Source organism: Canis lupus, chromosome 8, assembly GCF_048164855.1.
Source record: "Canis lupus baileyi chromosome 8, mCanLup2.hap1, whole genome shotgun sequence".
Taxonomy (NCBI): domain Eukaryota; kingdom Metazoa; phylum Chordata; class Mammalia; order Carnivora; family Canidae; genus Canis; species Canis lupus.
This window is the reverse complement of record NC_132845.1, coordinates 51,881,828-51,908,305: the sequence shown is the minus strand read 5'-3', so window position 1 is coordinate 51,908,305 and position 26,478 is coordinate 51,881,828. Positions and strand designations below refer to the sequence as shown.

The following is a 26,478-nucleotide window of genomic DNA, read 5'->3' as shown; positions in this document are numbered from 1 at the left end:
TACTAGTTTTCCAAAATATGTACTTGCCCCTTACCATTTCCTACCTCGATTTAACTTCTTGCCTTTCTTGCTGAAAGTCCTTCCTGTGCCGGTTTTTGCAATGAGAAGGAGTTTTGAAAGTGCCTATCAGAAAGAAAAGAAAGAAAGAAAGAAAGAAAGAAAGAAAGAAAGAAAGAAAGAAAGAAAGAAAGAAAGAAAGAAAGAAAGAAAGAAAGAAAGAAAGAAAGAAAGAGAAAGAAAGAAAAAAAGAAAAAGAAAGAAAGAAGAAAGAAAGAAAGAAAGAAAGAAAGAAAGAAAGAAAGAAAGAAAGAAAGAAAGAAAGAAAGAAAGAAAGAAAAGGGAGGGAGGGAGGGAGGAAGGAAGGAAGGAAGGAAGGAAGGAAGAAAGAAAGAAAGAAAGAAAGAAAGAAAGAAAGAAAGAAAGAAAGAAAGAAAGAAGGAAAAAAAGAAAAGAGCCTATCACAAGGGTAGTTGTGAAGAACAATTCAGATGAATTTCTTGCACAGTCCCTAGTACAAAGGCCCCACTATTAGCCCTTAGTAGGAGGAAATGTAAGGTTAGGAGGAAGAGTGCAAGGACCACTGGCTTAAAACTAGGATGGCTTGATGTCAGTCCTGCCTGTCATAGATTGCTCAATTCACTTCACCACTCCTAGCTTCAGTTTCCTCATCTATAAAATGAAGGACTCCGAAAAATTCCTTCCAGCTTTATAATTTCATTGTGCCTCTTTCGCCATGCTCTTTCATTCCCTCAGAATCTGAAAAAAATCCTTCCAAAATCGACTGAATTCAGCCTCCTGAACTAATACTTACCCACTGAGACTCTTGTGAGCATAAATGAGATAATGCATGAAGCATTTGCTAGCACAGCCCCTGGAACATGGTAAGCGCTCCACAAATGTGAGCTATACTCCCTAAGCGCTATTAATTCCTCCCACGAGAATGTAAACCCCAGGAGAGCAGCGATCCAGGCGGTCCCACGCACGCATGTGTCCTGAGCGCCTGTGTTTGCACATCTTGAACAAATAAGCAATCTAAACGTCCTGCCCCTGCAAGGCTCGCTGGGCAGTTTCCTCAAGGGCAGAGTGAAGAGTCACCAAGATCCCCTTCCAGCCCTACAACCCTGCGACCGCTCTTGTGTTCCACCCTCCTTTCTGGAGTCTGAAAAATCTTGGTTGAAGTCCCGACCCCAGAATAATCCCAAGCTATTTTGGAACGTGAGCCTAGCGCCTGGGCCCCCCTCCGTTGCCATGGCAGCGGCCCCGCCCTCCCCGCCCCCCCCCGCCCCCCGAGCTCTGCAGATCCCCGGCCCTGATTGGCTGGACGGCGGGCTCCCTCTCCGGATGCGGCCGCCGCCGCCATTGTGCGGCGCTGGTCCCCTAAGAGGGCTACCTCTGTGGCGGGTGTCGTGGGCTTTCGCCCCAGCTCCTCGCTCTCTTGTCCGGGGAGCCCGGCGGGCCCGGGACTCCCATCCGTGCCGGTGCGGGCGCCGGCATGTGGCTGTGGGAGGAACAGGGAGGCCTCCTGGGCCCCTTCTCCTTCCTGCTGCTGCTGCTGCTGCTGGTGACGCGTAGTCCCTTCAATGCCTGCCTCTTCACCGGCAGCCTCTACCTCTTGCTGCGCCTCTTCAGCTTTGAGCCCGTGCCCTCCCGCAGGGCCCTGCAGGTGCTCAAGCCGCGGGACCGGGTTTCCGCCATCGCCCACCGCGGCGGCAGCCACGACGCGCCCGAGAACACGCTGGCGGCCATTCGGCAGGTGAGCCCCCCACGCCTCGCGCCCCTCCGCGCCCCCTGGAGGGAGGTGGGACCTTCCGAGGGTCCTTGCTGGGCCCTCCGAAGGTTCCCCCGTATTCTCATGTTAGCCTTCCCAGGTCCCACTCGTCCCCAAGTGGCTGGCCCTCGGTCCCTCCGAAGTCCGAAATCTCCCAACTCATTTCTAGATCACCGCGAATAGCTACATATTTGCCCTATGCCAGGCGCGGAGGGTACAGACGGGAAGAAGGGTCCCTGCGAAAGCGTGCGTTGATTGGAATGTGGGAAATCGGCCTTCAACAAGGAAACGCATGAATGAGATGACTTTTAAGAGAGCGAAAAAGTGTAATGAAGAAAAGGGGTAACGGGATAAGGAATGACTGGGAGGAGGAGGAGGACTAAGACTATTCTAGATAGGCTATTCTAGACCATTGTAGATAGAGAAGTCCCCTCGCAAGACGTGACCTGGACTGAAACTGAGATTATGAGCCTTGGATTTGGAAGAAAGGTGTCTCCGGGAAAAGGGAATAGCAGGTGCAAAAGTCCAGAGGTGGGAATAATGTTGGAATGTTCAGGTAACAGACACTATTCAGACTGACTTCAAGGAACAGAACAAAGACTGGCAAATGGAGCAGGAGATGTGGCCCAGGTTAAGGTACGGTCGCTGTGGTGGTTGATTCTATTTTAAACGCATCGCATTCACAGGAGATGGCTTGGCTTGTCCTCCAAATTATCCAAGTCATCCTCTTATCACCTTTTTCTCCAAACACACAGTTCATACCAAACAACCCTGGCAGCTAGACTCCCGAACAATTTCTGCTTCTCTTTTTCACAAGGCTGTCCTAAGACTCTTGCTCCTTCCAAGCTCCTGGCAGTCTTTCCTGACTTCATAATAATGATAGTTGGTGTCGGATGAGGGATTTTCAGCTTTATATGCACTTTTGCATCTGTGGAAGTACATCTGACCCTCACATATCTTTGAGACGTTATTTTAACATGGAATGGGTAGGAAAACTGACTCAGATACACACAACTCTTAGAATTCAGGATTCCGAGCCCCAGGGCTCATTGTCAGAGATTAGGCTGTGTTCCAGGACGTAAAAACTTTGAACTTCTTGTCCAGCTAGGGACAGACAGTATTACATAATGAGCAAGTTACTTAAGATCTCTGTGTCCCAGTCAGAGTTCTGAGTAGGGTGGGAAAGGAAGGCAGTCTAGACTTCTCTTCACTCTCCCCCACCCTGACCTCAGTTTCCCTATCTATAAAATGGGGATAATACTGGTACCCACCTAATAGATTGTGATTCAATGAGGTAGTCCACAGAAAGTGCTTAGCCCGTGAGAAGACCTCCACAAATGTAAGATCTTTAGGCCAATAATCTAAAGATGGCTTCATTTTTAAAATCATCTCAGTCTAACGGTAAAAAAAAATGAAGTCTGAAGAAGGCAAGGAGTCAGGAAGGCAGCTTTTAATTTGTGGAGGATATGGGATCCCTGGGTGGCTCAGCGGTTTAGCGCCTGCCTTCGGCCCAGGGCGTGATCCTGGAGAGAGACCTAGGATTGAGTCCCATATCGGGCTCCCTGCATGGAGCCTGCTTCTCCCTCTGCCTCTGTCTCTGCTTCTCTCTCTGTGTGTCTCTCATGAATAAATACATAAAATCTTAAAAAAAAGAAGCTTGTGAAGGATAGCTGATTCTGTGTTTGCAAACCAAGTTAGACTTCTTTCTTTTTATTTTTAAAGATTTATTTATTTGAGGAAGTGAGCAAGCCCACCAGCCAGGTGATCCAATATCTTTATTTTTAAATAGAAAGCTAGAAAAGTTGCTCTGTCTCCCTTCTGTCACAATAGACCAAGGGGAAGAGTGCCTAGCTGGCTCAATTGGAAGAGCATGCCACTCTTGTTCTCAGGGTCATGAGTTCAAGCCCCATGATGGATGTAGAGATTACCTGAAAATAAAATCTTGATTACCTGAAAATAAAATCTTAAAAAATAAATAGAACTATAAAGATATTAAAGAATGTATTTTACGTTCTAACTTAAACTGAGGTCAAGTGAAGTAACATAGCTACACAGAAGAATTGTCACGAAAAGAAAGATTATATTATAGGGGGAAAAGTACATAATTGTCACTGGCTTCCATTTCAAATTACCTTTATGTAAATTGCCTTAAAGTATAACTCCATGTTAATTAAACACAAAAGACATTCCTAAGTATTTATCAATGATCAGGTTTGACCAGGAACATCATTAACTACATATAAATCATACTAAATGAGGAAGTATGTACATGAGCTACACATACACATAGAGTGTTTCATATCCTGTTGTGTTGCAAGGGAATTAAAGCTAATTTCCATTCATGTCTTGTATGTTTAGGTTGTGCATGTCTTTAATATATGTAATAATGATAAAAACTATGCCAAGTTCATGGTCTTAAGACGAAGTGAATTATGATAATTCTTCTTATTCACCTATAAAATCATTATGGATGAACTTTTTAGCTGTAACAGAATTTAGCTGTTGAATACAAACTGTAGAAGACAAGGTCACATCCTCCTTCTTGACTTCAAAAGGAATATGTAGTTTATTTCCATCAAAGTATGTTTTTGGTCCTGTTTTCCTCCCTTTGTATGTATGCAGCTCATAATTTATATTCTTAAATATTTTACTATGTAAAAAATCAGGAAAGACATTCTGAGAATGGTAGAATTTCTAATAGATTATACAATAGATACAGAAGGAGAAACTTGAAAGAGATGAAATCGATGTATTCCAAAAACATACATGATTATTAACAGTGACAGAGGAATTAAATTATACCCACAGTCCATCCTCCACACAGGAGCCAGAGTGCAGCTTTAAAAGTATAAATCAGATTATATACTGCCTTGTTTAAAATCCTCCAGTGGTTCTCTATTGGAATTAAATAAAATCCAGACATTTTTTATCTTATACCTTTCTCAAAACCCCTGCTCCCATTTCAACCACCCTGGGTGTTTGTTAGGATGCTTTTGGCTTCATGTAATAGAGACTCAAACTTCAAATATGTAAGGGGGCTTACTATCTCACATAACAAGAGTATGGGAGAGAGGTGACTTCCACAATGGTTTATTTAGCTGTTCAGTTTATAATCATGGAGGACTCAGGTTCTGTGGCTCAATCTGCTCTGCCACCTGCAGCGTATTTATGCTAGCCTTTGTTGTAGTTGCCAGCTGGCCAATGCAGCCCCAGACATCACATTCTTAAACACCACCATCCAATCTCATTCCCTCATCCATATGCTTTTCCCAGAAGTCTCCGTTACACACAGAGAGAGGGTTTGAAAATAGTTCGCTTACTCTAATCAATGGGGCAAAAATAGGTCTCTACCAGCGGGGAAGAAGAAAGGAAATAGATTTGAGTGGACAGTCAACAGTTTGTGCCTCCATCCTACATTGTGGTCTTTGTGTGGTCTTGTACTGTGTACTTGCTGTTTCTTCTGCTCAGAAAACTCTTCCCCTGAATCTTCATATGGTTAGCTCCCTCTGATCATTGAGGTCTCAGCTCAGATGTCATATTCTTAGGGAGCCCTTCCTTGACTGCCTTGCCTTAACCTTCATATTACCCTCTGTTTTCTTTTTCAAAACATTTATCACTATCATCATTTACATGTAACATATTTGTAATCTGTTTTTCCCTACTGAAATGTAAGATCTGTGATCCTTTTCTTTCTTGTTCACCATTCTCTCCTCACTGCTTAGAACAGTGTGCCTCATATCTAATAGGCACTCAATAAGTATTTGTTGGAAAGATTGTGATGTACTAATAGCCAATAAAGCATGAGAAAAGATACTTATCATTATCAGTCATCAGGGAAATGGAAATCAAACCAACACAAAATAAAGACAGTAACAGGTATTGACGAGGATGTGGAGAAATTGGAAACTTCCTACACTGCTGGTGGGAAAAACAGTGGCAATTCCTGAAAAGGTTAAACTCAGTTATTCATTCGTTCAATCCAGCAATAGTTTTATATATATAATCTTTTTTAAAAAATAAATAAAATAAAAAATCATATAAATATAATGAAGTAGTTAAACCAATACTTTTTAAATCAATGTTATCAAAGTGTAAGTTACATTAATAACAGACATTTTCAGTGTACAGTTTGATGAATTTTGTTTTGTTTTTAAGATTATCTTTTTTCACGAGAGACACAGGCAGAGGGAGAAGCAGGCTCCATGCAGGGAGCCTGATGTGGGACTTGATCCTAGTACTCCAGGATCATGCCCTGAGCCCGCTCAAGGGCTGAGCCACCCAGACATCCCTGTTTGATGAGTTTTGATGAATATATACACCTGGCTAACTACCACCTTAATGCATTTCCATTACCCCAGAAAGTTCCTTTGTGCTCAATGGAGTTAACTCCCAACTCACACTTCTGCCTCAGGACAACCATTGAACTACATTGTGCTATTCTATTATTAAACTATCAGTATAGTTTTTAAATAAGTTTTTTCATTTTAAATAAAATTTTAATAAAATTGCAGTATTTTTGTAAGCCAGTTTATGTGAAATTTGAAGAAAAAATACTCTTATAAGGAATTTCTCTAAGTGAAAAGATGAGTGTGAATTGTATACTAATATGTGAATTTAAAACAGGAGTTTATCTTTTTGCCTCTATACCTGGAATAACATGAAAGTTTGATAAAGCTGAGTGCAGTCATTAGAAGCTTTTGTTTTGGGCCTTAATAAACTATTCAGAAAAAAACAAATAAATGAACTCACTAATTAATCTTCCTAAAATTCAGTGTCTCACCATTGTTATTTTTTATGTTTAACCAAATAGAGATGTCCCTAATAAGTACAAAAATAATTGACCTACTTACAGTGCTGGCATCAAGGAATAAGGATAACATTTGTGTTACAGTGAGAGAGATGCACTGTGAATACTGAAAGTGTGATGTTGTTTTATGTCTTAAATGATAAAACCCATGATGATTTAACAGTGCATTCTTCTGTCTTTAACTTAGAGAAGATATCTTAATCTTATAAAAAAAGATATACCTTTTAACCAGTATAAGATGTGAGCACTACATTGTAATGGTTTTTTCACTGAGATGTTTTTCTTTTTAATTATAATAGTTGGGATGCTTGGGTGGCTCAGCAGTTGAGCACCTGCCTTCGGCCCAGAGTGTGATCCTGAAGACCCGGGATGGAGTCCCACATCGGGCTCCCTGCATGGAGCCTGCTTCTCCCTCTGCCTGTGTCTCTGCCTCTCTTTGTGTGTCTCATGAATAAATAAATAAAATATTTGAAAAAAAAATCATAATAGTTTATGTTGAGTGCCAACCTTGAGGCAGTCATCAAGCTTGGTAATTTACATGCATAATTTATGAATCCTCACATCTCTTAAGATCATTAGAGAAGTATCTTTTTTGTTTTTTAAGATTTTATTGAGAGAGAGAGCATGCGTCTGTCCATGCAAGTTGGGGAAAGGGCAGAGGGAGAGAGAGAATCTCAAGCAGACCCCACTCTAAGGGCAGAGCCTTATGCAGAGCTCCATCCCACGACTTCAAGATCATGACCTGAGCCAAAATCAAGAGTCCCTTAACTGACTGAGCCACCCAGATGCCCTGAGAAGTATCATCTTAAAAATGATGAAACTTCTCCCTCTGCCTATGTCTCTGCGTGTCTCTCTCTCTCTCTCTCCCTCTCTCACATGAATAAATAAATACATATTTTAAAAAAAAAGATGAAACTGAGTCTGGAGTATGGTAAATAACTAGATGACACAGCCAGTTAGTGATAGAATTGGGATTTTTTTTTTAGAGGGGAAAATCTTGGTCATAATGTGAAAATCAAAAAAGCTCTAAAGCTTGGAAGAAAATAGAGTTGTATTGGGACACCTGGGTGGCTCAGTGGTTGAGTATCTGCCTCCAGATCTGGTCATGATCCTGAGGTCATAGGATTGAGTCCCACATTGGGCTCCCTGCAGGAACCTGCTTCTCCCTCTGCCTGTGTCTCTGCCTGCCTCTCTCTCTCTCTCTCTCTCTCTCTCTGTCTCTCATGAATAAAATAAATTAAATCCTTTAAAAAAATAGAGTTGTATTATATTTTTATAAATGGGGGTAGGAAAGAATTTAAATAAAATAGAATAATCTGGGAATCCCTGGGTGGCTCCGCAGTGTAGCGCCTACCTTCGGCCCAGGATGTGATCCTGGAGTCCTGGGATCGAGTCCCACATCAGGCTCCTTGCATGGAGCCTGCTTCTCCCTCTGCCTGTGTCTCTGCCTCTCTCTCTCTCTCTCTCTCTCTCTCTCTCTGTGTCTCTCATGCATAAATAAATAAAATCTTAAAAAATAAAATAGAATAATCTGTGCCCATAAAGGACATGATTGATAAATTCAACTGTATTAAAATTTAAAATGTGTTAAAAAGAACACAATAAATAACAATGGCTAACAATTATTGAATGCTTTCTGTGCACTAGTACAGAGTTGCATGTAGTTTCTGGGTACTTAAGCCTGTAAGAGAATTACAGAGGAATGATGCACATCAACTTTAAGCTGGAAAGGAAGGGGGAGAAATTTCACTATATCCGTAGTGTCAGTAGTAAACATAGTGCTTAAGAATGCAGCCTCTAAAAAAAAAAAATGCCGCCTCTACCATGTTACAGTTTGTACACCCTAGAGCAAGTTTCTTAATTTCTCTATTTCCTCATTTGAAAATGAGAATCTTGGTACTACCCAAGGGTGGTGAAAATTAAATGAGTTGATACATTTAAAGCATTTAGAATAATGCATGAGACCATATAGAAAAAGCTCAGTATATAGTGACTACTGTTTCAGGTCAGCAAGAAATTGAAGTAAATGTGGCAAAATATTAACATCTGTTAAGTCTTTTTTGCTGTATACTGCTGTGTATTTGCATAATTTAAAATTTTTTTTAATTTAAAATCTTGATCATAATGAGTATTTCAGGTCTTCATTGTGACAGAGAAGGCAAGGAAGCAAACGCTGGGTAGTGTATCTCAGAGAAACATACTTAAGCTCTCTTTTCAGATAAATTCTAGTAAACCTTATCTTGCTTACCAGCTTGCTGGCCAACAGCCAGTGCTGCTTACATAAACAAAGTGTAGTGTCCCCTAGAAGCAGGCTTGGTGTTTTGCTACGGAGTGTAATGTTAAACCAACAAAAACCTGACTCCTCTTGTTTATGCCAAAGTAGTGCAATATACAGCTAATCAGCAAACACAGGGGACTTACCAGAGATGCTGTACCAAGCAGAGTGGAGGTGAACAGTGGAATTTGTCTAAATATTTGTAATTGTGAGCCATTAATAGCCCATGAGGTTAAAGCAACCAGAGAAAACTTAAGTTCCAGAAACTTCCCCCATCTACTACTGTGAGAATGGGAAGAGTGGGGAATTGGAAGTGTTTGAGTGTGCAAGTTGAAGTTTATCAATAGGAAAAGTAGAAACTGAGTGAGTTATTATTTGGTACAGGAAGGAGAAGGAATCAGTAAGAGAAGCTATGTGTTGGTTATCTTGATCATTTAAATTGTAAAGTGGTATCTGTGGCCACTTGCCATTAATATTGTTGATGTTTTTGTTAAGGCAGCTAAGAATGGAGCAACAGGTGTGGAGTTGGACATTGAGTTTACTTCTGATGGGATTCCTGTCCTAATGCATGATAACACAGTCGACAGGACGACTGATGGCACTGGTCGATTGTGTGATTTGACATTTGAACAAATTAGGAAGCTTAATCCTGCAGCAAATCACAGGTTAAGGTAAGTAGTTCCTTGTCACTTAAATATACCTTTCAGCTTTTGTTGGGGATCACATAAAGATACTGGCACCTGCTAAAGACACTGGCATCTTCTGCTCCAGGAGAATTGTTTTGTTGTATTCTGTTTTGAACTGAATACAGGTTTCCCAGGTAATGAGCAGGGTGCCAGGAACAACAGAAATATGGCATGGATGTTTTTCTGGAAAAACATCCAGATTTGGTCTGGGAATTATTCTCAAGACAATACTCTGTCTGGTCACTAACATTAGTAACATTAAACAATTACTTTGTGTTATCATCTAAATAAATTTTATATATATGTATATCAGAACTAATTCTATAAGATATTCCACAAGAAAAGGGTTCTCGGATTAGCTGAGATCAAGTACTATATTCTAGATGTTTCTTTTAGGGATAAATGGTCCATATCAATCAGTTATTACCTTTAATGTTTGTCAAACATATATGAGTACAGAACCCTCACCATTCCCACCATTAACAACTATAAACACGTTAGAATGAGTATACTGGGTAATATACTTTGGAATGTGGTTATCTAAATCCCTCTCCTCTTTGTAATACTGAAAAACATGTGCTCACTGTTAGTCATGTTGTATCACTTCTCTGGAGAATGGTCAGTATTCCTTGAGTATTAAATTTTCAGCCTAGTGATTACATTATAGTACTCCCTAAAAGATTATTCAGATTTTATTTTCCTAGGATCTGACAGAAAAGTCAACCAAAGGAAATTATACTTTAATCTAGAAAAAGTATTGGTAACACTTGAAAGTTCTGAGTGCAGGCTGCTGGAATTGCTCTTTACAATCATCATAGTTCATTGTTTGGTATCTGTGAGGGAAAGGCTGATCTTAGTATTACAGTGACATTGCAGCTAACAAGAGGTCAGCTTCCAAGTCAGCAATTAAAGCAAAAAATGCTCAGGGTCATCACCATTCTTAAAATCCTTTAAGAAGGCATGATACTGTGGATAGATCATCCAGGCAGAAAATCAGTAATGAAACTCTCTTGGTCTTTGAACGACACATTAGATCAGATGGACATAACAGATATACGTAGAACATAATATCCAAAAACAATAGAGTATATATTCTTTCAATTGCACATGGAGCATTCTCCAGGATAGATCACATGTTAGGCCACAAAACAAGTCTCAGTAAGTTTAAGAAGACTAAAATCATATCATGCATCTTTTCTGACCACAACAGTATGAAACTAGAAATCAATCACAGGAAAAAGCTGGAAAAAACACAAGCATGTGGAGGCTAAATGACATGCTACTAAACAACCAATGAGTCAACAAAGAAATCAAAGAAGAAATTAAAAAAATATATATGGAGACAGATGAAAACACAATAGTCCAAAATCTTTGGGATACAACAAAAGCAGTTCTAAGAGGGAATTCATAGCAATACAGGCCTACCTCAAGGAATAGGAAAAATCTCAATCAGACCTTACTTACAACCAAAGGAACTAGGAAAAGAAGAACAAAGCCCAAGGTGAGTAAAAGGAAGGAAATAATAAAGATCGAAGCAAAAATAAATGAACAAGAGACTAAAAAGACAATAGAAAAGGTCAATAAAAAAAAAAATAAATGAAACCAAGATGTGATTCTTTGAAAAGATAAATAAAATTGATAAACTTTTAGCCAGACTCCTCAAAAATTACCTGTAATAATCCTGGAAATCCATGGAGGAGAGAAACCACTGAAAATGTTGGCATCTATCATATAAACTGCTACCCTTAAATAAAATCCAAACCCTGAGTTCTGTTCAATGTCTGAAATCTTTAAAAAAAAAAAAAAAACAATTATTCATTCACTCATCAGTATGCCTTAAAAAAAATTCACTTTTCCTTATAGTCCAGTGGATCTTTTTTTTTTCTTTTTAATACTTTATTTATTTATTCATGAGAGACACAGAGAGAGAGAGAGAGGCACAGACACAGGCAGAGGGAGGAGCAGGCTCCATGCAGGGAGTCCGAGGTGGGACTTGATCCCAGGTCCCCAGGATCACACCCTGGGCAGAAGGCGGCACTAAACTGCTGAGCCACCCAGGCTGCCCTAGTACAGTGGATCTTAAAGAAAAGAGTATGTGAAAAATTTTAAACACATAAAAATCCTCTAGACAGGGAAGGGAAATCAAATGAGAAATATCTTCTAGGTAACTACTCCATTACTATATTACACTATGTCATTCTACATAGGTTTTGTTGTTGTTTGTTTTACTACTTCTAATCTATATTGGAAAATACACATTAAGAACTAATTAAACACCTTTCTAATTTCAAAAAAAAAAGGTGCAATATTGGTGTCAATATACCATCTTAATGTCTTTAACACAGCCAGTCTTTATCGTACAATTGGAACTCGCTGCCATCTCTTTGTTTAAACACCAGGTGAAGTCATTGGCTGTGTTTATGGACCATGTTGTAGGAAAAATAGGTATTTTCTCTAGAATTACCCTCACTATGGTGAGATGCTCATCCTGAGAGGAGAGTATGGAAACTAAAACTGGCCAAGGGAATAGCAAAGGCATGTCTCATCTCTCACTCCCAGGGAATAGGCATTGAATAGAATGGCTGGCAAAATTGCCTGTAGTATTTAAGTTATCTTTATCTTTTTCTTTTTAACCAAGATATTACACTTGAAATTAAATAGTTGGATAAGCATAAGTTAAATCATGTAAAGTGAAAAAAAGCTAATTATATATCAGGCACTTAACTATCCTTTTCTTTATCAGAAAATTATGTATAGACAATTATTTGTTTTGAACAATTGTACTTAAGTGCACAACACAATGAACAGATTTATGTATTCTAGGAATTTCTCCACAAGTTTTGTTTTTTTTTTTGTTTTGTTTTGTTTTGTTTTCTGCACAAGGTTTTATAGGGCAATTACAGTCTTAAATTTAAGTCTCAGGTTCTCCAGAGGTGGCATTATACTCTTCCCTTTGGTGAGTAGAGTTACTAATTATATTAAAAATCTAATGATTTCCTAAAAATTAAGTGATTTTTTTTGTTACTGTTCTTTGGTCAAGGGTATCTGTAATCTGGTTCAAAGACATAAATTATCCTTAGACTTCTGTACGCTTAAAGAAAAGTTAGAGAAACACTCTTTCCTGTTGGTTGGGAGACATTTGTCAAATGTTTCACTAAATTTTTTTCTTTTCCCTGCAATATATTATTCCTTTCCCCTCTCTTATAGGAATGATTTCCCTGATGAAAAGATCCCTACCCTGAGAGAAGCCGTTGCAGAGTGCCTAAACTATAACCTCACAATCTTCTTTGATGTCAAGGGCCATGCAAACATGGTACAGTTTATGCCATAGTCTTCACTTTTTTGAAAGGACATCTTTTTTAATTGCTAGTCATTTCCAAAATTAACTGTAGATTTTGCTTCTTACCCTTCTTAAATTATTTTTACAAACTATATTTGAATATTAAAGTTTACAATGCAAAAATCCACATCTTTTAGGAAATAGTAAATTATGGAACTCTTAACCTTTGATGCTACCCTTGAACAACTCCTGACATACAACTGATACAAAATAGAGAGTGGGGTTTCTCTCACTTGCACAAATAGCATTTACTAAAGATATTTAAATAAGGCATAAAGAGGCATTTCTTGAATAAACCATTCAACTAACCTTGTAAGAAAGAATTCAGGAGTTAGACTCAAGACCAGTTGCGGTTTCAGATTGGACAACATACTGACTTTAAAGAGAACTCCCATATATAGATTTTTTGATAGCTGTTAGGATATTTATCTTTTACTTAGAGTTCTCTTCCCTGTATGATTTCTTTTTTTTTTTTTTTTTTAATTTTTTATTTATTTATGATAGTTACAGAGAGAGAGAGCAGAGACACAGGCAGAGGGAGAAGCAGGCTCCATGCACCGGGAGCCCGATGTGGGATTCGATCCCGGGTCTCCAGGATCGCGCCCTGGGCCAAAGGCAGGCGCCAAACCGCTGTGCCACCCAGGGATCCCCCTGTATGATTTCTATCCCTTATGTACAGTTTTGTTATTCTATGATTTGAGTAATTATATTTTTATGATAAATTATTATAATCTCTTCAAATGCATATGGCATTCCAAAATAAAATTTGTTTAAATTTTAGAACATATACTTTTATTCATAAAAACATATTGTTGCAATGGAAATCAATGGGAAAATACAGTTTAGATTACATTTGTTCACTTATAATCAGCTTTTCAAGTACAAATACTTTTTTTCTGCATTTGGACAACTTATAAGTATTTTCCCCCTTGCAAGTTGTTATCAGTAATAAGCCATCTGCTGGTAGAGAATTCTGATGTCTGTTTGTTTTATTCATCCTGGGATATGAGCCTAAGTATATATTCTAACCTGAATATAGAGTTGTTAAAACCTGAAATAAGAGCCTAAGTATATATTCTAACTTTAGCACAGTAAACACTCATTTCTGAATAAAGGAGACTGGTGCTCTGGCTCATTTATCAAGCTGGTACATCCTGATATTCTGATACATAGTTGTATATATCTAGGCTCTCCAGTTGGCCTGCATCAGAATCACCAGGAATACCTATTAAAAATATGAATTCCTGGGCCATATCACAAAGAAAAGAAATTCTGAAAATGTCTAGGGTCAATGAACATGTATTTTTAATGAGCACTTAAGGTTTTGTTGATGATATTGCCCATGCTGAGAACCCTGATAGGTACATTTCACCCACAGTGTACTGACCTTCATGCATATTCCCTTAGAATAAAGGGGGGAATAAGAAGAAAAAAAATTTTTTTTAATCCAGCTATTTGAGCTTTCTGGTTGGGTGCTCACAGACAGTTTGGGCAACGTTAGAACTTAGTGACCAAAATGGTAGTGTAAAGGAACAAGTGTAGCAAATTGGAGATAGTAGAGCACAGGAGCCAAAATCATGGCCTTTGGCGTCCAACAGATGGTTTTAAACTCTTTCACTTGGTACAATGTAAACTTAACCTTGATGTGCATCAGTTTCCTCATGGGGAAAATGAGAATAATAAAAGAAATGATCCCATGGGGTTGTTAAAAGAATTAAATAATGTGGGTGAAGAATCACATACAGGGCATATGTTAGTTCAGACAGCGAGAAAACACCTTTGGCTCTTTAGCCCATGCTCTGTCACATTAGTGAAGGGGAAACAGGACATGAGTAATTTCTATGTTCTTCTTTCTTTTTGGGAATGCATTTTGTTGCTTACATTTGGTTATAGGTATCTGGGACTTTGCAAAATTTAGTGATATTTCAAGAATTATTATATAGTGACATTACATTCCCCCTAATGCCTAGTCACTTCTGTTGTTAGCTGCTATTGATGCTCAGTGGCCAAATCTGTTAATTCACTAAGAGGTTACAAAATGTCACTATTTTAGTTCTATCATTTCTTCTTCATTCCTTTAGCTGGACTAGTACAGAAAGAAACTTCTCTTCACCTTGGGAAGCTCTTCCCAGTTCCCCCCTTGTCCCATGATTTCTGCCTCCATGTTGGTGATGAATGCCATTTCCTTTCAGTCCCCTGGACTGAGAACATCTACCCTTAGTAGTTCCCAGGCTGGTTGACTCATGCTTCAGCCAGGAAAGACAGAGGGTGATAGAGTTGTGGGTATAAAAGGACTTTTCCTAGTAGCTAAACTGGGATATAGGGAAAAAGTTTAAAATTTTGCTTCCAGCCTCAACTGGCCTGCTGCCTGCCATACATTCCAAAAAGTATTTTGTTGAGCCTCTCAACAAAATAGTAAAACAACAGTACCCCCACTTTCTTCCCTGTCTGCTGTAGATGTCAATTTAAGAAGTATCCCAATGGATAATGGAATCTACCAATATTCCTTTCAACATCCTTATATATTAGTAAAGTTCTGATTTATTCCATAGGGTTGTACTTAGTATATAATAGTTATTGGCTGGGACTATTACATTTAAATACATGAATCTCTCTGCTTTGCAGGCTACTGATGCTTTAAAGAAAATATATCTGGAGTTTCCTCAACTATACAATAATAGTATCGTCTGTTCTTTCTTGCCAGAAGTTATCTATAAGGTAAAATTCAGCATTTGCGTTGTACATAATACTGTGTTAGTTGATGGTGATAACAGAAAGGGCCAGGTAAGCATAAGATAGATGCCTGTTAAATGGAACTGAATTTCATTCAGTTAAATTCCTCTTTTAACAAAAATTCAAATAGAATGAACTCATACCCTATTTTAAAATACCAAGATTCCTCTTTAAGCTCCTTTTATATTGTTTACAGGCTCATTCAGATTACTTTAGTAAACATTTTCAGGAGAAAAAATTATATAGCTCTTCATTTCACTAAATAACAGACTATACCTTTAAAAAAAATGACTTCGTGATGGAGAATTTTTTTTTTACTGTTTAGTTATGTGATAAGCAAATAAATGCTAATCTTTTCTTTTACTTACCAGTTTCCAAGGTAATGTGTTGGTTCTATAGCATTCTTCAACAGTGACCAACAGAGTGTACATTTAAAATTTTACAGTAAGGGTGGAACCTATCCAGATATAAACTGTCATTAAGATGAATAGGGTCATGGGGGACATTTGAATCAATGTTTCCCAATCTTACTGGACCACAGAGGCCTTCAAAATGTTTGCTACGTTGTCCAGAGGAGCACAGAGCACAGACTGAAACATCCACATCTTCCTATTTCTCCTTGTCCTTCCCTAACCCCTGCCCCTACTTCTCTGTCTGCTCTCTCTCCTCACTTCCTTCTTGCCCCACTTCCCCACTTCAACGACTCTTGCTCAGCCATTTTCTCTAGAATCAAAAGCTAACCAGCCCATCTGGAGATGATCATGGTTCCGTCTTCACAGAGTTCTAATATACTTATCTCTGGCCAAAGTTTAAACTGATAACCAGTTGAAAGTTTATTCTTGTACATGAGAATTTGACCCTGAAATTATAGTTTACTCATTTTAAAGGTAAGGATTTCGTGAAGGAAGTGTTCTCATTTATACTGCATATTAAATGCTTTACATCCATTACATTATTTACTCAAAGGATTTAGGTCTACTTAGTAGACATGGAGAGGCAGGGGACCATTATGGCCACTTCATCAGAATGAGTAAGTACATTGACTAAATCTAAAGAAAAATAAGAGGTTTGGATTTAAGATACGATACTTATTTTAATTTCTAAAATTCCTTTTCAGATGAGACAAACAGATCAGAATGTAATAACAGCATTAACTCATAGACCTTGGAGCCTTAGCCATACAGGAGATGGGAAGCCACGCTATGATACTTTCTGGAAACAGTCCATGTTTGTGGTAATGGACATTTTGCTCGATTGGAGCATGCATAATATCTTGTGGTACCTGTGTGGAATTTCAGCTTTCCTCATACAGAAGGATTTTGTATCCCCGTAAGTTGGAAGGTTTTTTTATATTTTCCTGACACATTTCCTGAAATGTTCTTCTTGGAAAGGAAGAATTAACAAAGTGGAGAGCCTGGATTGAATTTTTTACCCACAAAGCCCTCCATGCCTTTTTTTTTTTTTTTTTAAGGTTTTATTTATTTATTCATGAGAGACAGAGAGAGCAGAGACACAGGCAGAGGGAAAAGCAGGCTCCATGCAGGGAGCCCGATGTGGAACTCAATCCCAGGATCAGGCCCTGGGCTGAAGGCGGCGCTAAACCGCTGAGCCATCTGGGCTGCCCCCTTCATGCCTTTATTAAGGTACAGTGCTCCTGGCTTCTTAGGTGGGAAGAATTCAGGCATACTTCGCTGTTTCCAAAATAAGTTAATCAAAATTCTTACTTTTTAGTGCACTTTTAGGGAAAAAAATAAAAAATAAAAAAAAATAAAAAATAAACCTGCCAAACTGTGATGAAAGAAAGAATACATGCCCTTGTGATTGGCTTCCGTTGAAAACCAACATAGGATCCAGAGCAGAGTCACAGTGAAAACATCTTGTGAGCGCCTACCTTATTCCTCCCACCTCTCTTCCTGCTCTGCTCTACATTAGAGGCTTTGCTCCATTGCTTCCAAGAAAACTTTCCATTCCCAAATGCGCTAGCAATCTCTGACCTTTATTGTGGCAGTTTTATAGCTGTGTATTTTAGCTGATTAGAGTTGTTAGTTACGTATTTTTTTCAGGCATGTGTGCATTCAAGTCAGTCAATATTTGTTGCTTACAGTATTGCAAGGTATATTAAGGAGCTGAAAAATGTTATGGTAAGAAAACCATGGTCTGCCCTCATGGAATTTATAGTCAAGTAGAAGAGATATTTGCTCATCAAATTAAAATCTAAATATAAAGTTACAACTAAGATAAATGCTCTGTAGAGAGAACAGTGTACATATACATATACTGTGTAATTTGACCTAATCAGAGGAATCATCCCCAAGGAGATAACAACTAAGCTAAGATCAGAAGAACAAGTTGGGGAATGGGGTGGGAGGGTAGACAGCCAAGTAGAAGAGGAAACATGCAAAAGTGTTAGGACAGGAAGGAGCCTAGATCTTTCAAAGAATTGAAAGAAAATCCATATCCTATCACCGAAAAGGAAGCGGGGAGTGTGGTATAAGATGAGGCCAAAGAACAGGTGGGGATAAGCCAGCCAATATGACTTTTGGGGGGGGCGGGGTGGTGGTGGTGGAGGATATCTTTAGAAGTCACTGAAGTGTTGTAAGCTGGAACAATTTGGAGGAGGTTCTGGTGCTGGGTTTTGGAACACTCCCTCTGATTGCATGCAGAGGCCAGTTAAGAGGCTCTTTGGGGCACTGTTAGTACCCATTGAATACCATATGTAGTGACCATTATAGATTCCTAGAACAACTGGTCCTTATTCTAACTGGATTGGCTTTTCCTCTTTCTTTAGGGACTACTTGAAGAAGTGGTCAGCCAAAGGCATTCAGGTTGTTGGTTGGACTGTTAATACCTTTGATGAAAAAAGTTACTATGAATCCCATCTTGGTTCCAGCTATATAACTGACAGCATGTTGGAAGACTGTGCATCTCAGTTCTAGAATTTTCCCCCAGGGAGGAAACGTGGGTACAGAAATTGCCTGTTGGCCTCATGCAGGGATACCCAAATACCCTTTGTGCTAGCCCAAGCCCTGGAGGATCGGGTGGCTCACACAAGCAATAGTTGGTATTTGCATTTTTACCTGAACCAGAGCAAAACCTGGTTTTGCTTTCCTTGCTCCATGGAATGCCTGAGTTCAACACCATTGCTCTTGAAAATCCGGGTCTGCAAAAAGGCACAACAGCTCCTGCCCCAGCCTAGCTGAGGCATACACTGAGACCCAGTGAGGATAGCACAGATTGAGTTGTACAATTTGGGGATGCAGATGCAAATGCATGGGAAATGCATGATCATTCAAACTTGACACTTTAAAACTTGACACATTTATGTAATATACTTATTTAAAATATTTGTATTCAGCTACATTATCAATGTACTAGAGACATCAAACTTGTGACCGTACTAATAAAGTCATTAAAAAGAGCGCTAAGGGAAAACTGTGTACCAAGCATCATGTCCTGAGAGCTAAGGAATTTAGGGAAGCTTCTCTCTGCAATCCAGGGACCAGAGGCAAAGAAAATGGTAGGTAAGTCTTCATACCAGTCCAAGGCATTGTTTATGATATCTTGAAATAGCTACAAACCACTAGAGGGTAGGGTTAAGATCATTGGGGCAACTCCAATAGAACTGCAAGAGACATCCAAGAACATCTAGGCTTATCCTCCTTTTACAAATGAGAAAACTAGAACCTGTGGAAGGAAAAGATCTTTCTCAGAAAGACATAGCTGGTGACATAATACATTGGCATGGAGCCTGCTTAATATTCTGCCCCTACCCACTTGCATGTGTGTTCTCGCTCTAAAAAAAAAAAAGAAAAGAAATTGAGTCTTCAAAAAATTGCAAAGCCATCTGTCCCCTGTAGCTGTCCCTGCTCCCACCTTTCAGCCCCAACTGTAGTCTTGACCTGAGTCTTGGTCATGACTTACCTCCTGAGCCCCAGTAGGTCACCAGCCTCACACTCAAAGCAGCCAGACCACCAGTCCACACAGCTAGATGGCAGTGAGAAACATACTGAGTTTTGCCACAGTTAGTGTCAGTAAGGGCATGATAGATGGGGCTTGGGACATTTTCCATCAACATTTACAAAGAAATTTTCCTGAATCTAAAAATTAACAACAGGACAATGACTTACCAATGAATGGAACAAATACCTAAACTGTGTACTTCAGTGCCACACTATGACTAGAATGGCAGGAGGAGGAGGGGACCAGAAAGACCAAACATGTCTGCAGATTGAATCCCCGCTTTGGCGAGCAGACTGCACAGCAACCAACAAGGAAGGGATTCTCTTGGCAGGGAAGTGGGAGCAGTACAGAGTTAACATCCCTTCTGTTTTGGGAAGACCTCTTGAGAGCCAAGAGTTCTCTCTTTCTTGACCTTTGTCCCAAATCCATATTGCCCTTGACTCTGGCCCAATAAGGACTTAGATCCAGCGCCAAGATGGTGGGTCCTTGAAGCACTGGGGAATTTGGACAAAGAAAGAAGGTGTTAGCACTACTATTAAGCACTTGAAGACTAGTATAGGGATTAGAAGCAGAATTTGGGATCAGGGAAAACTAAATCCAATTTTATGTTTAGCAACTTAATAGCTCTATGACCTTGGGCAAGGTTTTTAATTCATCTCTAAAATAGGGGCAGAATTGGTGCCACCTAGGGGGTGGCTGATTAAGTGAAAGAGTACATGTAAAAGGAAGGTGAAATGTTACTGATAACATTTATGGATTCCCTAGCTTGTACTAGACACTTTCAAATGCTTTCCATGTGTCTGCAACAATACTAGGAGGTTGCTACCATTACAATCCCACGGTATTTTTTTAAAAGATTTATTTATTAGTCTAGGGGCTGGGGTACACAGGGAGAGGGAATCTCCAGCAGTCTCCAAGCTGAGCACGGAGCCCAACACAGGGCTCAATCTCACCACCCTAAGATCATGACCTGAGCTGAAACCAAGAGTCAGATGCTTAATCAACTGCACCACCCAGGCACCCCACAATCCCACTTTACAGCGAACGAGAGCAAAGCACAGGGAAGTTAACTTGCCCAAAGTCACACAACAGTAATAGTGTAAGGATTTGGCCAGGTGATACAATTCCAGAACTCACACTCTACACCCCTATCCTAACCCGTAGCAAGGACTCATTAATGAGAAACCATTTAGGGATGCCTGGATGGCTCAGCCTGCCTTTGACTCAGATCGTGATCCTGGGATCCCGGATCGAGTCCCGCATCAGGCTCCCTGCATGGAATCTGTTCTCCCTCTGCCTGTACCTCTGCCTCTCTCTCAGTCTGTGTTTCTCATGAATAAATAAATCTTTTTCTTAAAATGAGAAACTTAATCATTCCCAATACCTATTATGCTGCCTGTCACATAGTAGATGCTCAATAAATGTTGAAGGACTGAATTCTGGGATAGCCAAGTGGAAACTTCTTGAGGACACTTGAGGTACAGACCTAGTATGAAGTGAGAGTTGTAGATAAATGATTCAGGATTCCACAGCATTAGAGGGTCATCTGAAGTCCTGACAGATGACTTCTGTCTGTTGGCCTCATGCAGCATTCTTTCCAAGAAAGTCAATACAGATAAAAATTCCACCCTCTGCTGTTCATTCAACTGCCCCTCTGCCCTCAGGATGCCACCGACAGGTAATAGGAAAAGACTACCTCAAAAGACAAGAAATCCACTCCTGATACAACAATACTCATTTTCTCATTTGGAGATCAGTGTCTGTAATCCTGTTTTGACAAGAATTTCACCAAGACGTAAATACTCCCATTTTTATCAGAAGCAAATTTCTAGGGATCCCTGGGTGGCGCAGCGGTTTGGCGCCTGCCTTTGACTCAGGGCGCGATCCTGGAGACCCGGGATCGAATCCCACGTCGGGCTCCCGGTGCATGGAGCCTGCTTCTCCCTCTGCCTATGTCTCTGCACCTCTCTCTCTCTCTCTCTCTCTCTGTGTGTGTGTGTGACTATCGTAAATAAATAAATTTTTAAAAAATGTTTAAAAAAAAAAAAGAAGCAAATTTCTAATAAAATTATACTTACCATTTCCTAAAGTAGGAATAGTATTTCAAAAGAACAATAAACCACAGCTTTGGGGACAAACAAGTCTGAATTAATGAAGTTTTCCAAACACCCATGCAAACCTTTAGCTTGGAGTGACAGTTACTATACTGCAAGGTGGGTTCGTTTCTTCGATCACAACCACTGAGTGTGGATGACCTTGTATGTTCTATTATCAAGCTAAATTATGCTCAAAATCTAATTTTGATTAAAGTCTGATTAGCAGAGTATTACCAAATAGTACAAAGGGGTTGGAGATCAGCTAGGCACAATGGTTCTGAAAAGACACTGTCCTTTGAGACATTTATTCGATATCAGCCTCTAAGGGGTAACTTGTTAGAAATGCAGATTCTTGGTGCCTGTCTCAGAACTAATGAACCTGAAACTCTGGTCCACACCCAGGATCTGTTTCAACAAGCCCTCCAGGTGGTTCTGATTCTTGCTCAAGCCTGAGAAACACTAAGCCAGAGAAAAACCCAAAGTTCTCAATTTTCAACTAGCTATGAGACCTTAGACAAATCACTTAACCTATGTGTGCCTAATTTTTCATCCATCAAATGGAGATCATATTAGTACTAATTGACTTAAAGCAATGTTATGAGGTTCAATGAGGGGGGGAGGAAATGCAAGTGATTTGAAAAATGTGTTAACAGTATATATGATACTGTTACGAAGATAAAAATTAAAAATGTGGAAGGTGCTCTAACACCAAACTACTCAGGCCCCATCCCTGACCTCGTAAATTAGAATCTGCTTTTTAATAAGAACCCAGGCAATTGAGGTGGGCAAAGTACTACACAGGGGTCAGGTGTTACTTGTACGGGGCAGGTGCAGTCATGGGCCAAGCCAGAAGGGCCCCTCTGTTCCACACCTGAGCTTCTCTCCTCTGGCCATCTGACAGTTGATCAGATATGTAAATGTTCCGGAAAAGTTCCAACTTTAAGGATTTAGGGAGGTATCTGTGAAGTGCTACTGTAGTGAGTCAGGAGCTGACTCCTTACCACCTGTCCTTAATTCAAAGATTATAAAAACATGTCAGTCATATGCTATTTTAGTCGCTCCTTTTGTAATTGAACTTCAAACAAAATCATCTCATTGCCTCAAAAAATGAAATGGGCCATTCACAGCAACCAATTAAAGGATCAGATCCTACAGAAATTTAAAAGTCTACACCTTTTTTTATACTTAAAACTATAGGGGTTATCCAACTTTCAAGTGACTGTTGGAAAGCATATGTTCATTTTATCATCTTGTACGAATTAAAATAAGGGTTGGAAGAGGAGGATGGAGACTATTCCCTAACGCAATCTTCTTTTTTTTAAGAAAAAGATTCATTTATTTAAGTGAGAGAGCACATGAGCACGCAAGCATGGTGGGGAGGAGCAGAGGGAGAGAAAGACAAAGTCTTAAGCAGACTCCATGCTGAGTGCAGAGCCCAACACAGGATTCAATCTCACAACCCAAGATCACGACCTGAGCGGAAACCAAGAGTCAAGCACCCAACCGACTGCTACCTAGGTGCCCCTCCCTAATGCAATATTCTGAGCTATTTGCATGTCCAGTGGCTTTTATAGTCAGGCAAGTTTGGGAAGAAGTACAGCAGCTCCCCCTAACCCATCCCAGGGTGGATGCCTGAAGCCCTGGATAGTATCAAACATAGTATACCATTTTCCTACCATACACATTTATGATAAAGACTAATTTAGAAATCAAGCACAGGGGATCTCTGGGTAGCTCAATGGTTTGGCGCCTGCCTTCAGCCCAGGGCATGATCCTGGAGTCCTGGGATCGAGTCCCACATCGGGCTCCCTGCATGGAGCCTGCTTCTCCCTCTGCCTGTGTCTCTGCCTCTCTTTCTCTCATTAATAAATGAATAAAAAAAAAATCAGGCACAGTTAAGAGAATAGCAACACTATACAACAATATGCTGGTTATGTGAATGTAATCACTCTCAAAATATTGTCTGGTATTTACCCCTCTTGTGATGTGATGAAATGTCTATGTGATGAGATGAAATGAGGGGAGGGACGTAGGTGCTGTGACAATTGGATACAATTAGGATACCACTGACCTCTTGACTTCCTGACAACTGGTCAGAAGGAGGATCATCTTCTTCCCAACTGCAGTTGACCATGGGTCATTGAAACTTGAAAAAATGAAACCATGGATAAGATATTCCAGATCCTGGCTCACAATTTCTCAGCCCTGGCTTTCCATTGAAACCATTTGGGGACCTTTAAAGAAAAAGTAAGGTGCTTGATTTAGTTGGTATAGACTGGGTCCTGGGCCTGGCTGTTGTTGGTCAGCTCCCCCTGCAATTTGAGTGCAGCCGGCACTGAGTGAGCCGGCATGCCTAATGGGAGGCCGTGAGAGGACTGGAAGAGAGTTGACCCCTATTTACAGGACTGAACTGTATTGACCCCAAATTCATACACTGGAAATCTGAACCCCCTCATACCTTAAAATGTAGCCATATTTGGATATATGGCCTTTAATTAGGTGAATAAGTTATATTAAAGCCATTAGTGTGGGACCTAATTCAATTTGCCTGGTATCTTTATAAGTACAAGAAATTTGGACACATAAAGGACACATAAAGAAAGAAAAAAAAAAGATGTCCATGCAGAGGAAAGAGTATATGAGGAACAGTGTAAAGGTAACCACCTGCAAGCCAAGGAGGCATCAGAAGGAAACCAAAACTGTGGACACTGACAAGGAGCATGGACTTCCCTGCCTCCAGAAATCTGAAAAAATTTGTGTTAAGCCAGCCTGTCTGTAGTATTTGGTTGTGGCAGTCCTAGCAAGCCAATACATTCCCTATCTCAAGCCCAAGTTTTTTGTTGTTTCTTTAAAGATTTTATCTATCTATCATCTATCTATTTATCATCTATCCGGGAGAGGGAGAGAACAAGCAGGGAGGAGGGGCAGAGGGAACAGAGAAGCAGGCTCCTCACTGAGCAGGGAGCCTGATGTAGGGCTCTATCCCAGGATCCTAGGATCACAACCCAAACCAAAGGCAGACATTTAACTAAGCCACCCAGGTGCCCCTCAAGCCCAAGTTTTTTTTTTTAATATTTTTTATTTATTCATGAGACACAGAGAGAGGCAGAAACATAGGCAGAGGGAGAGATAGGCTCCCTGAAAGGAGCCCAATGTGGGACTTGATCCCAGATCCTGGGATCACGCCCTGAGCTGAAGGCAGACGCTCAACCGCTGAGCCACTCAGGCATCCCAAGCCCAAGTTTTAAAAGCATCCTCACATCCAAATGCGTGTGAGACCTACAGACTAGATCTTTCTCCTTTGTTTACACCTCCAGGAGAAGCAGAAGTTGACACAAGCAATGGAGGCAAATGGAGAAGCATTCCAGATATAAGCCCTTACCAGATGGTCAATAGGCAAAAATTCTACTTTCGGAGGGAGTTCATATTTCAGTGTAGAAGCCAAAGAAGCACAAGACAGCTTTAAGATGACACAAAGGGGGGAAAAATCACTTCAAACATCAATTCAGTGGGCTCCCTTCATTGACTCTACAGACTCTGTCTTGACTTGTTCACTGATTTGTTCACAACTACTTGGCACATATTTGTTGAATGAATGAATAAACACTTCTAGCAACTACTAGCAGAGAAGAAATTAACAATGAAATTTACTTGATGAAATGAGTTAACGAACAAACAAGTGAATGAAAATGTGAATCGACTGAGCATTGATTGGATGCTTGTGTTTCAAATGCATGTTAAATGCTTTCAAAATTCAGTTCCAACTATATTTCATCATAGTGATTACTCAAGAGGAGACTTCTCCCCTAAATAATTTGGTCAATTCCACCTTTCTGCTAGATGCTTCAATTCTAAGTACAATCACATGCCTTGTGAATCATTCAGCAAATCTGCACAATAATGCTATATGTTGGGGCACCCGCCTGGTTCAGTCGGAAGAGCATGCCACTCTTGATTTCAGGGTTGTGAATTCAAGCCCCAAGCTGGGTGTAGAGATTACTTAAATAAGTAAAATATTTTTAAAGGAATGGTATGTGTACATATGTGTGTATATACACACATAGGTATATATTCATTCCACACACACATATATATACATACATGCTTCATGCATCACCACTGGTTTCATCTTTGATTCAACATAAGGCTTTGATGGTGACTCATGTATCAACCTCACAGGGGCAGAGTCCCAGTCCACACCCACACCCATCCCAGTTCAACCCCAAAGACTCATACGTGATATGCAATAAAGTTTGTAAACAAGACCTCTTGTATTTCTCTGTTGGGAACATGGGGTGGGATATTTGCAGTTCAAAGTCACGAACAAAGCAGGTTCCCCAATTCAGAGGTTTCACATCCCTAAGGATCCCCATTTTATTCAGGCTGGACTATTTGAGCACCAGTTTCCAAATCTTTGCCGGGTCTGAGAGGAGAGATTTCTAAGGACCAACAATTCATATGCACATCTCTTAAAGACTCAATAAATAATTCCCAGGTTATCTCTTCTGGGTTTCTGTGAACCAGTTTAAATGTTACAATTGTCTTTATTTTAAAATCCCAAATATTTTTCCTTGGAAAATCCAGGTATAAAAAACCAGCAGGCAATGGCCAAATCTTCTTCAGTTTATACATTGTGGTCAGCTTCCCACTCTGGCTAATGGCTTGAATTCCCCTCCTGGGAAGCTCAGAAAGGTTCAGGTGTCACGGAAGAAGCTGCTCCATCTTTATCTTTTCATTTGATTGGTGTCTGGCTGCTGCAACAAACATCACGCCTTTGGATTCTCTTCTTGAACTGAGCGCCTAAATCGCAGGT

General features: G+C 40.0%; 2 protein-coding genes across 8 annotated transcripts in view; one reads left to right on the top strand and one right to left on the bottom strand.

Annotated features, from left to right (window-relative positions):
• Positions 1–1,314: 1,314 nt before the first annotated feature.
• Positions 1,315–25,930, top strand: GDE1 (glycerophosphodiester phosphodiesterase 1). 3 transcript variants are annotated; one of them, XM_072835956.1, is made up of 6 exons: positions 1,315–1,753; positions 9,346–9,521; positions 12,744–12,849; positions 15,502–15,594; positions 16,727–16,938; positions 24,983–25,930. In XM_072835956.1, the coding sequence occupies exons 1-6, from the start codon at positions 1,493–1,495 to the stop codon at positions 24,996–24,998; spliced, it is 864 nt and encodes a 287-aa protein (XP_072692057.1). In that variant the 5' UTR covers positions 1,315–1,492; the 3' UTR covers positions 24,999–25,930. The 3 variants fall into 3 exon arrangements, with proteins under 3 accessions (XP_072692057.1, XP_072692058.1, XP_072692056.1); XM_072835957.1 differs by lacking the exon at positions 24,983–25,930 and adding an exon at positions 18,398–19,041 and having other exon boundaries at positions 9,350–9,521; XM_072835955.1 differs by lacking the exon at positions 24,983–25,930 and adding an exon at positions 18,398–19,041.
• Positions 21,617–26,478, bottom strand: part of TMC5 (transmembrane channel like 5) — a 70,356-nt gene continuing 65,494 nt past the window's right edge. For all 5 annotated transcript variants that reach the window (XM_072835951.1, XM_072835949.1, XM_072835950.1 and 2 more), the window contains one exon: positions 21,617–26,478. In XM_072835951.1, the coding sequence (XP_072692052.1) occupies positions 26,432–26,478 (47 nt within the window). In that variant the 3' untranslated portion in view covers positions 21,617–26,431.